The 14,106-nt window shown below is 41.0% G+C and overlaps 1 protein-coding gene across 1 annotated transcript in view; it reads left to right on the top strand.

Annotated features, from left to right (window-relative positions):
- Window positions 1-14,106, top strand: part of lrp2b (low density lipoprotein receptor-related protein 2b) — a 58,570-nt gene continuing 44,464 nt past the window's right edge. The window contains exons 1-17 of the mRNA XM_066698540.1: window positions 1-204; window positions 2,293-2,403; window positions 2,797-2,919; window positions 5,913-6,029; window positions 6,842-6,952; window positions 7,071-7,184; window positions 7,567-7,683; window positions 7,825-7,968; window positions 8,446-8,562; window positions 9,194-9,322; window positions 9,861-10,030; window positions 10,193-10,416; window positions 10,527-10,733; window positions 11,255-11,457; window positions 12,492-12,632; window positions 13,253-13,456; window positions 13,833-14,025. Of these exons, the coding sequence (XP_066554637.1) occupies window positions 138-204; window positions 2,293-2,403; window positions 2,797-2,919; window positions 5,913-6,029; window positions 6,842-6,952; window positions 7,071-7,184; window positions 7,567-7,683; window positions 7,825-7,968; window positions 8,446-8,562; window positions 9,194-9,322; window positions 9,861-10,030; window positions 10,193-10,416; window positions 10,527-10,733; window positions 11,255-11,457; window positions 12,492-12,632; window positions 13,253-13,456; window positions 13,833-14,025 (2,492 nt within the window). The 5' untranslated portion in view covers window positions 1-137. The remainder of the gene's footprint in view (window positions 205-2,292; window positions 2,404-2,796; window positions 2,920-5,912; window positions 6,030-6,841; window positions 6,953-7,070; window positions 7,185-7,566; window positions 7,684-7,824; window positions 7,969-8,445; window positions 8,563-9,193; window positions 9,323-9,860; window positions 10,031-10,192; window positions 10,417-10,526; window positions 10,734-11,254; window positions 11,458-12,491; window positions 12,633-13,252; window positions 13,457-13,832; window positions 14,026-14,106) is intronic.

The raw sequence follows: 14,106 nt of genomic DNA, 5'->3' as shown, positions 1-14,106 counted from the left end.
GGCTACCTGAATTTCATGTGACGGAGCATGGCCGTGTAGACTAGCTTCGGGGATATGAGGAACACATTATCCACATGTGAACTGATTGTCCATCTTCTTTAAAATAAACATTTTGGAGACATTTTGACAGGTCCAGGATGCTCCCAGGATTTCTGCAGGTGTTGCCCATTCTACTGTTATGTCATGACTTTAGACTTACGAAAGGTATGTCTTCTATTGATGCATTATTGTTTTAAAATATAATTTAGAAATGTTAAACTTGTGGTCAGGTTTTGGAAGTTTGATTTAGAAGTGATCTGATTGAATAGAGGATCATGTCTATCTATCTGTCTATGTTTGTGTGTTTGATACACAGGCGGACAGATCCATCAGACCATCTTTGTTCAAAATACAAAGATGGACTGAAAACCTCTTAGCCTAATATAGGAAGCTAGAGTCCATTAGTGATTCAGCTACTTCTAGTCTATGTTGTTTTTCAAGCTGTCAAATCCCAATATTATCCCTGTGTTTGTTCTTCATATATTTACTTTATTGTAGGTAGACCCCATTGGATGGTCAAAAAAATCAATGAAAGGCCAGTGGTTTCTTGCTCTATCTATCTATCTATCTATCTATCTATCTATCTATCTATCTATCTATCTATCTATCTATCTGTCTGTCTGTCCACCTATGTTTGTTTACCTTTCTGTATTCCTTTCAATACAGCATTGAAACAACATTGACCTAAAGTTATGTTTTCCTTCTGCATCAGTTGCCTTTAACAGCATTGACAGTTTCCTCTCAGTTTTGTAGCTAAAATGTTTCTTTGACTTTAAAGGTGTGACACAAAGAACCTTAACACATTGAAGTCAATGCATTTAAAATGGGGGGGGAAACACTGTATTTAATACTTACTCAATATGCAAGGTATTTTGTGTAACTGGTCACCAAATCTTCGAAACTACTATATATATATATATATATATATATATATATATATACTCACCTAAAGGATTATTAGGAACACCTGTTCAATTTCTCATTAATGCAATTATCTAACCAACCAATCACATGGCAGTTGCTTCAATGCATTTAGGGGTGTGGTCCTGGTCAAGACAATCTCCTGAACTCCAAACTGAATGTCTGAATGGGAAGGAAAGGTGATTTAAGCAATTTTGAGCGTGGCATGGTTGTTGGTGCCAGACGGGCCGGTCTGAGTATTTCACAATCTGCTCAGTTACTGGGATTTTCACGCACAACCATTTCTAGGGTTTACAAAGAATGGTGTGAAAAGGGAAAAACATCCAGTATGCGGCAGTCCTGTGGGCGAAAATGCCTTGTTGATGCTAGAGGTCAGAGGAGAATGGGCCGACTGATTCAAGCTGATAGAAGAGCAACTTTGACTGAAATAACCACTCGTTACAACCGAGGTATGCAGCAAAGCATTTGTGAAGCCACAACACGTACAACCTTGAGGCGGATGGGCTACAACAGCAGAAGACCCCACCGGGTACCACTCATCTCCACTACAAATAGGAAAAAGAGGCTACAATTTGCACAAGCTCACCAAAATTGGACAGTTGAAGACTGGAAAAATGTTGCCTGGTCTGATGAGTCTCGATTTCTGTTGAGACATTCAGATGGTAGAGTCAGAATTTGGCGTAAACAGAATGAGAACATGGATCCATCATGCCTTGTTACCAGGTGTGCAGGCTGGTGGTGGTGGTGTAATGGTGTGGGGGATGTTTTCATGGCACACTTTAGGCCCCTTAGTGCCAATTGGGCATCGTTTAAATGCCACGGCCTACCTGAGCATTGTTTCTGACCATGTCCATCCCTTTATGACCACCATGTACCCATCCTCTGATGGCTACTTCCAGCAGGATAATGCACCATGTCACAAAGGTCGAATCATTTCAAATTGGTTTCTTGAACATGACAATGAGTTCACTGTACTAAACTGGCCCCGACAGTCACCAGATCTCAACCCAATAGAGCATCTTTGGGATGTGGTGGAACAGGAGCTTCGTGCCCTGGGTGTGCATCCCACAAATCTCCATCAACTGCAAGATGCTATCCTATCAATATGGGCCAACATTTCTAAAGAATGCTTTCAGCACCTTGTTGAATCAATGCCACGTAGAATTAAGACAGTTCTGAAGGCGAAAGGGGGTCAAACACAGTATTAGTATGGTGTTCCTAATAATCCTTTAGGTGAGTGTGTATATATATATATATATATATATATATATATATATATGTGTGTGTGTGTGTGTGTGTAACTGCAAGCAGTGCCCTTTTTTGCCATCACAGGCGCGTGTGACGTCGGCAAGTTTCAGTGCCATAACGGCCAGTGCATCGAGCAGAGCTGGAGGTGTGACGGCACCAAGGACTGCACGGATGACTCGGATGAGACCGACTGCCGTGAGTGGCCCCCACTATCTCACTAGACAGGGATGATCAAGCCACAGAAAACAGTGACTCTGTCCAACTCCAAGGCTGATATCCACTCATATAGCGTGCATGATTTGTACACGCAATTCATTGTACACATTTGAATTCGCATGACAAAACATACTCAGTTAGAGCAAGCTGTACTGTACTATCCTCTTTGCTTTCCTGGTCAGTTTTTATTAGTCTTTATATATGTGTTTGTGTGCTGCACTGGATAAGATCTGATTTTGTTTCTTTCAGTTTTTGTATTTCTGTGCTAATCAATGGGCAAATAAAAGCTTGTAGAGGTTTGACTGGACTCAATACACTACACTACGCAGAGGTGTCAGTCAGTGCTGTCAGATAATGCTCTATCTGTTTCAGAACCCCCCAGCTGCAGTTCAGACCAGTTTGCGTGTTTGACGGGGGGAGAGTGCATCCAAGGCCAGTATGTATGTGACGGGGAGGAAGACTGTGCTGACGGCTCCGATGAACAAAGAACCTGCAGTACGTGTCTCTTTACACCCCAAACCCAGGGTTCATCCATTCCGCTGTTAATTCAGTGCTGGTTTCTGTCTGTTGGCTAAGAGCACAAGTCCACATTTTCCATTCTTCCCATAGGCCATGACTTACTTACTTATACTGTATATGTATGTATGTACTTTAACCCAGCTGTTTAGGGTTTTTGACATGTTAATTTAACCTTAGCTCAACCAGGAAAAGTTTCAAAGAAATGTTGCTGCAAGAGCAAGTAGACTTTAACCCTCATTAAGGACATGCCCAAATGTATTACCTTGGTTACTTGATTTTAACACTACTGCTTATGTGAAAACAAACCATGGGTTCTTCAATGACAAGAGTTAATTTTAACACCATATCTGGGCCTGTGCAATTTTTGGAGCTCTGTACCTGTTGTTTCCTCACTAGGGCATGGTTTGGCTTTGGTTTGGTTGGGAATGTGTGGTCTTGAGCACAGTACCCCCTATCTGTCCTCTCTCAGCAGCACGCCCCGCCACAGCTCTCTGGATGCTACAATTTTCAGGTCACTGAATTTAAGCAGTAGCTTCCAGGTATCTAAATGGGATGATAATTGCAAGCACAGTCACTTGGAGAGGTGTGATTACAAGGCATTACCTCAGTAGTGTGGCATCGATTATCAGACTCCTGTGATAAGAGAAACAGCAGCACGTTACCAGGAGATAAAGTACATACTTTCCATTTCAGCTTGTAGGCATTATACTGATATCTTGATAAGTGATGATAATATGTACTTCCTGATACAAACATAGCCATTACTTGACAGGGAAAGATGCATATTGGGCCACTGGCATAATCACACTTAAATGCACCCAGTAATGGATAGCATTGGTATCTCTGCAATGCAAACAAGATGTGTCAAATGTTCTAAATGAGTATTTCACAGAGGTTTTTACAAAATAAAAAATATAAAAGATAACATGCTACAGGTTAACCATCAGTCCAGTCAAATCCTAAGAGAGATCAGGATAAATGAGGAAGAGGTACTAAAGGGACTAGCAGAATTCAAAACAAACTCACCTGGGCCAGGTGGAATATTTCCAACAGTACTTAAATAAATTAGGGAAATTATTTATAGGCCGCTAACTCAAATATTCCAAATGGCACTTAGAACAGGGGATGTTCCAACTGACTGGAAGACGGCAAATGTCATACCAATCCACAAGAAAGAGGACAAAACTGAGCCAGGAAATTACAGACCAATCAGTCTCACCTACATCACTTGTTGGAAATCAAAATGTTGGAAAAAATGATTAGACCGAAAATAGAGGAGCATCTTAATTAAAACCATATTCTTGGAGATAGTCAACATGGGTTTAGACGAGGCAGATCATGTCTTACTAATTTATTAGAATTGTTTGAACATGCAACTGCAGCTTTAGATCATGTGAAAGCATATGATATGATATACTTAGATTTTCAAAAAGCTTTTGATAAGGTTCCACACCAAAGACTGATCCTCAAATTGGAAGCTGTAGGCATTCAGGGTAATGTAAGTAGATGGATTATGAACTGGTTGATGTATAGGAAACAGAGGGTGTCGATTAGAGGAGTCGCTTCTAACTGGAGTGAGGTTGTTAGTGGAGTTCCACAGGGATCAATACTAGGGCCTGTGCTTTTTCTAATTTATATTAATGATCTGGACTCTGGGATAGTAGCAAACTTGTCAGATTTGCAGATGATACTAAAATAGGTGGCTCAGCAGATACAATCTCAGCAGCACAGTTTATTCAATGGGACTTAGATAATATTCTGATGGGTCAAAACCTAGCAGATGAAATTCAATGTGGACAAGTGCAAGGTATTACATGCAGGTAACAAAAATGTCCACTATAATTACACTATGGGAGGAATATAACTAGATGAAGTAACGCATGAGAAAGACCTAGGAGTCTACGTGTGCCCCCTTTTCCATCCAAACAATGTGGGGAAGCAATAAAAAAGGCAAACAGAATGTAAGGGTATATTGTCAAAAGTGCAGAATTTAAAACAAGGGCAGTAATGTTCAGACTGTACAATGCACTAGTTAGACCTCATCTGGATACTGTGTACAGTTCTGGGCTCCACACTTCAAGAAAGATATCGCTGCTCTAGAGGCAGTTCAGAGGAGAGCAACCAGACTTATTCCAGGTCTGAATGGAAAGTCCTACTGAGAGACTGAGGACCTGAACTTTTTCACCCTGGAACAGAGGAGACTACGTGGGGACTTGATTCAAGTCTTCAAAATCATGAAAGGCATTGACCACATCAAACCAGAGGAGCTTTTCCAGATCAGCAGGGACACACGCACCCAGGGACACAAATGGAAATTGGGCTTCAAGGCATTCAAGACACTAAACAGGAGACACTTCTTCACACAGAGAGTTTTCACAATCTGGAACAAACTCCCCAGCACTGGTTGAAGCTGAAAACTTGGGAACATTTAAAAATAGACTGGATAGTATACTTGGATTACTTACTTATTAATGGACACCAATCGAGCATGATGGGTCGAATGGCCTCCTCTCATTTGTAAACTTTCTTATGTTCTTAATTAGGAAAGGTGGATTAATGTTATTCCAGTAGAGAGCTCTCTTCCATAGATATGTTCAGCACACCCCTGGTTATCACAGCTGTTATTTTCTAGATTGATCTTTTGTTGCCTCTACTCTCTGGTTCTTCACTGTGTTGTTCTTCATGGAAAAATTGGCTCCAAAGCAAATTGTTCTCTTGGTTTACAAAAAACACACCTTTGCAGGAGATGACACAATACACGTCTGGGAAAGGATAAATCAAATGAGCTCGATCTTGATTAATCTGGAAGTGGTAGTTATTTAAAGCACACCCCTTACCATAGTACAAACACAAACAGAGTTGTGTTGTCTTTCCAATTCAAAGGGAACTTCATTGGCACTGCACCTAACTGAGTTTCATATCTCTTGTAGTGTATCTTCTCCAGTGTCATTGTCTTGCTTGATCCACAGATGGTCAGACTTGTGCTCCGGATCAATTTACTTGCCAGGAAGGTCAGTGTATCCCAGCAGGCTACCGCTGTGACAGAGTAAGGGACTGTGTGGACAGGTCAGATGAGAGTAACTGCCGTAAGTCTTTCATTACGCTTTGTATTCTATCTTGGAAAATGCATTACTTATACTACAACTAATTGCTTGTAAATGGGGCTAGCTACAAACTAGTCTCATATTCTATTGTATGCATCATTCCTATATCTCCAAGAAGGAAATGTGCAGTTTTGACTTTGAGCAATCTTTATAACAGCAATCTCTTCAATTTAAGACAGAAGGGGAAAAAATGCCCTTTTATAAACAGGTGATGACAGAGTCAGCAGTCCTTATTGTGGCTGTTATATTGTAAACTGCTCAAGTATTACTTACCGTGGAACACAACTTTAACCAGTTTTTATAGGGTTCTAGAAATTCTCCTTTTTTATTGTGGTAGAGTTCTAACTTATTAAGAACAGAGAGCATGATGTGCGCAAGTTAGAATGGTTTCACAGACCTCAGTTGCAACACGGTCCACTGCAGAGTCATGCTGATGACTGCTGTGCCATGTTTCTTTCTCAGTTTGCTTAACTGGGCTTCACAAAAGTTGCATGTTTGCAGGTGGAAAGACACAGGCATATTCATCACTGAATAATTTTGAGTTACTCTGCTGACTATTCTGTAAAGTGCACTGACAAGATTGCACTGACGTATTAAACAAAGCCATATTTTCATATTTTTTATTTATTTTATTATTACTAAATACATAATAATTTTGCAGATCACTTTATGTGAAATTACTGAAAGTTAACCATACACTTAGCAGCATATGCAATGGAATATTACATGCAAATTTAAACATGACTTGCTGGGTTAATTTCCTTGTCCTTAACTATCTGTGTGTTTTATACCAGACTACCCCAGCTGCTCCCAGCAGACTTGTGCCAACGGCGCCTGCTATGACCACACTCAGCACTGCAATGGAATCCTGGACTGCCGAGACGGCTCTGATGAAACCAACTGCAGTAAGTGCTCAGGGGCAAGAACTTGACCTAACAAACACTAAAATAAACCCAGTTATGTCCCTGGAATAAGAAATTATCGCAGATCAGTGTCTGAATACACTCTCTGTGTCTTCTGCAGGCCTTCGTTGCCCGATGCACAAGTTTGAGTGTCTCAATGGATATTGTGTGTCACTGTCCTTTGTGTGTGACCACTACAATGACTGTGGGGATAACAGCGATGAGCACAACTGTGGTGAGTTGAAGGCACAACGAAAAGTAGCAGACTCAAGACATTCAAATCTAACTGCAAAAATGGGAAAGAGCAAGAAGTATATTTTATTTTCCCTCCAACACACAGGAGCCCTGCACCCCTACCTCAACCATAAGAGGAGCCAGATACATGTTTTGTTTGCAGTGTGAAAACAATCGTTTCTTTAAGGCTGAATTGTAAAGAAGCAGGGATGGGATTCTACCATGCCTAAAGGACAAATAACTTACCAATAGTCTGTTTTCAGAATGCAAAACTGTGCTTAATGGATGAAGAGTAACTGTAGAGACTGAATACAGGTTGTACTTAGTGAGTGATGCATCTTGGTATGTTGCACCCTGCTGTATCTGCCCTGCCTTCTCCCCAGACTATCAGAGCTGCAGTGGGAACGAGTTCACCTGTACCAACGGCCGCTGCATCACCCACAGGTGGGTGTGTGATGGCTTCAATGACTGCGGGGACTACAGTGACGAGAAAGGATGTGGTGAGCAGAACAGTCGGCATTCACAAGCTTGATTCAGCTCTGTAGGTTTAATTCACACTCATGTTAAGACATGGAGATATGGAGGATGGACTGTTGATAGAAGCCGGTGTCATTCATGGTTCCCTTGTGTTGTGGTTTCAGAGAGCGGCTCTCGAGACTGCTACCCCGGGGAGTGGCCCTGCCCCGGCTCCCGCTTCTGTATCCCGGTGGGGAAAGTATGTGACGGACATGCAGACTGTTTGTACGGCACTGATGAGACCAACGCAACGGAAAATCTCATATGCGGTGAGCCCATGACGCCACCCCCCCGGGAAACAGGTTAACTTGTTCTAATCAACCTAACAATTGATCCAGATTCAACTCCAGAGCATTCAGATGTCTGGCTTATGAAAATGTAATCTAAATGGCGTGCAATATCAATTTTATGACTCAATTTGAAGTGACTGAACAATTGAATTATATATTTTATGAGTTTATTTCTTTACTATGTGGTAGATGGTATTTGCTAAGACATTCCAGCACTAACAATAAGCTGTAAGTCACTTTACTGCCTTGAAAGCTTAGTCCTTATCTCTCCATGTAGAACTGGTTCAGACTTGGCTTCCCAAAGTTGATCAATTCATTTCACAAAACCCATCTTTGAACAGAACATGCAGGGCCTCATACATATGAATAGGATCATACAGAAGGCTGATATTTACATGTTTGTAGTGAGTGAAGGTATCCAGGCAAAGAATATTGAACTCTTGTTGACTTTTCCAGGGTATGAACAATGTTCCACTCTGAGCTGTCAGCATCAGTGTCACTCCTCCCCACAAGGAGGGGTGTGCTACTGCCCTGATGGCTTCATAGTGGCTAATGACAGCCGCACCTGTGTAGGTAAGTTATTTAAACACCATTGGTAACCAGTAAGAGTAGTACAACCAGTAATTTGGCTTCATATTGGTTACAGTACGGGGCAGTCACAGACCTCTGAATGTTGAAGGGTTGCTGAAAACAGGTTCAATCTTAGTTTCATTGCCCTAGTTGTGTTCAGTTCTTTCCATTAGTTATTATTGCTTAATTGGTCATGCACAGCTAGAGATCCAGGTTAGTTTATTGTGTTCCAATAGTATTTGTAAACATTCAATGTTGAATATCTTAAAAAGCGCCAACAATGGAAAATAATACTTGAAATTATTTGAAATTAAAATAAATATTTTGTGGAATATAGTGGGAGTTTGCCCTGCAGCAAGAAGCTTTAAGAGAAGAGTTTGAAGCAACACCTAAAGCAAATCCATGTTTGCTTGTTGTATTATATATATATATATATTAAAAAAAAAATATATATATATATATATATATATACATATATATTTTTTTTTAATATATATATTTTTTGGCATAGTTATCTATAATTCTCACAAACCTCATATCCAAAGGAGAATAATCAAAGCTGCAACCTGTACTGTTGTGGTGTGGATATACTTACACAGTTGTATCTGACTTTGTTTTCCATTTGTACCAATAGATTACAATGACTGTAACATCTGGGGGATCTGTGATCATTTCTGTGAGGATCGTTCTGGGACGCATCGCTGCAGCTGTGCTCCCGGGTACTTTCTGGAACTGGGGAGCCACTGCAAGGCCAATATCTCAGGTAAGAAAACAACACAGAAACACAGGGTCAAAAAGGCTTTGTTGAAATGCTATACTATCGTTACTTTACTAGCAGGTGGACACACACTTACTTTTTATAACTTCAATCACCCCTCTGCTGAGCAATATACACAAATGTTTTAACTTCTGTATTCTTTGGTGGTATAAAGTCATAGAATATTTAAAAATGTGATCTGTGGTTGTGCAGTGTTCTACCCATAGAGAAAAACAAACAAAGAATTTTGCAAACTTCACCTTGATCTAGTAAAGAAATAAACACAAATGACTCATCTTCCATTGTTAATGAACAATCCCAAGCTTGGTTAGAGATTAAAATGTTCAGTATGCCAGTGACTCTAAGCAATGGCAGAGGACTGACAGCTCTGTGTATATTAATACACCTGGTCCTTTGTATGGTGAATTCATAAATTTGAATTGGTCTGCTCTGTGCTGGGAAGATGTTTTGCAACCTGCAGTCAGTTTTGCTGATATTTGGTCACAGGTGTCAATAATCAGTGATGTCTATCTCCCGTCTGCAGCCGGCCTCCCCAAACTACTCTTCTCCAATGGCCGAGATGTGATGATCGCAGACATCCATGGCAAAAATGTGAGGACTCTGGTGGAGTCGCAGAACAGGGGCCGGGCGGTGGGATTGGACTACAGCTGGGTCAGCCAGCGCCTATTCTGGACTGACACCATCAACAAAAAGGTAAGCTATCCCTCTGGACCTTTACGCCCACTGCCACTTGCGCATGCGAGGATCAGGTTGTGGGCCACCGGGAATTTGTTTTAAAGCACGGATGTTATGCCGTTTTACTTGGCTCTAGGAAATTATGGAGCACGCCATGATGAGAATCAATGGTCTCCCCAGGTTTACTCTGTGAGGTTCGACGGCTCAGATAAGACTGAGGTGCTGTCAGTGTCAGTAGACAGTCCAGAGAACATTGCCGTGGATTGGATCAACTTCAAACTGTACGTGGTGGAGAGTGCAGTGGATCGCATTGATCTCTGTGATTACAGTGGAGGAAATAGGATTACTTTGATAGCGGAGAACCTCAAGTCACCTCACGGGCTGGCGCTGGATCCCACAGTGGGGTAGGTCAATGTACTGTAGCCATGGGCAGTTTAAAAAAAAAAAAAATGAATTTGATTTCCCTACTCTTAGCTGCCTGAATGAAACTCAGTTCTCTTGTGGTGGTTTGCAGGTACATGTTCTTCACAGACATCATTGGTGTTGACAATAAGCCCAAGCTGGAGAGAGCCTACATGGATGGCAGTAGCAGGGTGGATCTGGTGAAGACCAAGCTGGGAGCCCCGGCAGGGATATCCCTGGATATCGTGACCAAGAGGGTGTACTGGGTTGACAGTCACTTTGACTACATTGAAACTGTCACCTACAATGGGCTGGACAGGTATAGTGGGAAGGATGAAAGAAAATGAGAAACATTACAAAACCTGGTTTGGTTGTTGGAACTTAACTGATCCTTTTGCTCTTTAACCTGAACCTAGTTCTTATGTGTGAGTAAATTAGTAACACTTCCAAATACATAACCATACAACAACACATAATTAGAGATGGTTCAGGACAGTCTTATTAGTTTGGTTTGGTAGTATCTAATAGGTTGGTAGAATTCCATTCAGTATCCCAGCAAGTCAATTTATTCATGAAGTAGTAGGGCCTATGTCTCATAAAATCATGGCTGTTTGTCAAATTAATTGCTTCCTATCATCAGTCCTGATGCACCAACTGTAATTTTCCTGCTAGTACCTTTGGTCCTTATTTCATTGCTGATCTGGGCTTGAATGAATCAATACTTTTCAGGATTTGAGCTGTAAATTAAGCTGTCTACCTAGACTAAAAATGTGCTCTTCTTCAAATCTGCCTGTGTACGATGCTCCTTTGAGAACAGGAATTGTTCTGTGTTCTTCTCAGGAAGTCTGTTCTGAGTGGGGGTGGAGACGTGGCACACCCCTTTGGCCTGGCGCTGTTCGAGAACCACATTTTCTTCACTGACTGGACCAAGATGGGAGTGATTCGGGCCAACAGGTTTAACGGGAGCAATCCCACCCTGCTTTATCGCACCACGGAGCAGCCCAATCACATCGTCATTGCCCACTCCGTGCTCCAACCCTTCGGTGAGAGGGCAGAAAATGATTGTTAGATTAAGTATATGTCCCAGTTTCTTAAAATCCATAATGGATTTATACTGAGAAATTTCCCCCAGGCAGTTATAGAACAAACTCCATTATCTGTGCTAATTGCAGGGGTGGTGGAGTGGAGGTGGAAAATGCCTTTATAGAGTGGTGTGTAATGCAATAGGTTTTGATACATGATGACAAGAAACTGGCTTTAAAACACAAATTTGTACATATTAATCAATGGGAGATGATTAATATACAGCTGCGTAACACTAAAAGAAAACATTTTCTAAGATGATCTAAAAATGAATTCATTGTTTGTGCCATCAGCAAGAGCTTATTTTACAGAGTGTATTTTAAATAAATGAATGCTAAAATCTGCATTATAACCACGGCAATACATGAATCAATTATAGCCTGGAACACAAACAAAACCAAAATAAATGTACAATCCATTGTACTTAGAACTTGAGATATATAATAGAGGACAGATTTATTGGCAAGAACAAGTATGAATTATACACTGCAGTTGAAATTATAAAGTAGGCTTTCACAGTTCTGTGCATTTAGTATTTGTTTAGACTTGGAGGCACAAATGTACTTGAAACAGACTCTACAAATACATAAATATGTCCACTGAAGTCCAAAGGATAAAGCTAAACATGACAGATTTGTTGTTCTCCAAATGACAGATGAAGACTAAGCATTAGATGTTCAGATTTCACAATTGCCTCCGTTTGGCACTAATGTATCAGAGTATATCAGAAACAGTACTGAAATGCACCTGTCTCTCTATCTGACTGAACAGAGTAATATAAGCCTGTATTAGTTATAATTTACTTAATTTAACTCAGAAAGAACAAAGTAACCAAGCAAGTTAATTGAATGTATTTACCTTAAATAACCCCCATTTCCCCAGCATTGGAAAACGCAAACCTTAAAGTACATGCAAAGTTGGGTTGAGGGTTTTCATAGATTATCATATGTTAATGTGTAAAGTACAGTAAAGATGCTAACCTTTCTTTCCTCAGCATTAAATCCCTGTGGGAAACACAATGGGGGCTGCCAGCACATCTGTGTGCTCAGTCATAAGTCAGACAATGAGGGCCTGGGTTACCAATGCAGGTGTAGACTGGGCTACGACTTGCAGGTGGACAGACACAGCTGTTATAGTAAGTCAGCTCGGTGCACGTTTATTCTCACATTTACAATGTCTCAAGCTGGTAGTTATTGCATTTTTCGCATACCAATTTTATCTGAACAGAAGTAGTAATTAAAACATGAGTCCTGCATTTCTGGGATATGAGATGGAATTGGTTGATGGCCTAAAAGTTTGAGGTCCTTCAGCTTAATCCATGTCTAAATCTAATTTTGCAAGATAACAGACACTAAACTGGTATTAATGTCTTGCCTATTTGTGGGCTGAGGTAAGGTGTTCCCTTCCCTTGATCCTTTTAAAGCCATCAACACATGTGGCATATTCATCATCTTCATAAAATATGACAAAAATACAACAATTTTACTTTTTTTATTTTGGAATCACCAATCATTTTCTCCCCCTAAGTTTTGGAATCACCATGGTCACTTCCCCTCCACTACATGTGGGGAGGGTGAGGAAGTACAACTGGGAACCCCTGAATCCAACAACCCACATGGAAAACTCATATATGTACAACATAAATAGTATATGTTCTTGTATATTTTGAATACAATACAATATAAATATATAAATGTCTATTATACATATGTGAGTTTTCTCAGGCTCTCCCTCCCCTTTCTGTCTGTCTGACAGAGCTAGAAGAGTTTCTCCTGGTCTTGTCCAGACCTGCACTCCGAGGTATCCCTCTCAACGTGTCTAAGCAAGAGGATGTGATTCTACCTCTGACCGCTAGCCCTTCCTTCTTCTCTGGAGTAGAATTCAATGCCAAAGAAGAAACCATCTACTTCAATGACAGAAACCAAAGACTTATATATAAGGCTAACAGCAGCGGCACAGGTAACATTGACAGCATGCTTTAGAGCTAAGGTCATTTTGGGTTTCTTGTTATTTCATATACCTGCCAGGAATCTCTCACCACCACCTATCTCAAAGGTGGATAAGAGGGGAAATTAATTGTTGCCAAGTTAGTAATCAGGGGCTTTATGTAGAAGCACGACAATAGCACATGGCTTTCGAGTTTAGCCAACTTCAGTTCATAGGACTCAAATGGATCAGCTCAACATAATTAAGTCTCCCTTGGACATCAGCCCATATCAGTACATATACAATCCATATACACTTGTTGTTGTTGTTGTTTTTACCACTACTTATGCTTTCTTGATAATTGATTGATTGATTGATAAAGAGAGTTGTGGCTTTGTTTTATCACCAGGAATGCAGATTCTGACTGGGGACAATGTAGGCTTCATTGAGTCCATGGCCTTTGACTGGACAGCCAACATCCTGTACTGGACCTCCAGTTCCCACCGGGTCATTACGGTCCACAAAGTGACGGACAGTTCCAGGCGCGATATTGTGCAAGATTTGCGAAATCCACGTGGCATCGCGGTGCATCCCCAAGCTGGGTAAGGACACAGCTACCCAGGGATGACTTCCTCTCACACGAGATGCCAGTCCAGCCCTCCCTCGAGAGCCTGAGGGTTTTA

Source organism: Amia ocellicauda, chromosome 3 (assembly GCF_036373705.1).
Source record: "Amia ocellicauda isolate fAmiCal2 chromosome 3, fAmiCal2.hap1, whole genome shotgun sequence".
In the NCBI taxonomy this organism is placed as follows: Eukaryota; Metazoa; Chordata; class Actinopteri; order Amiiformes; family Amiidae; genus Amia; species Amia ocellicauda.
Note: the sequence above shows the minus strand (reverse complement) of the source record. Positions and strands in the feature narration are given on the sequence as shown.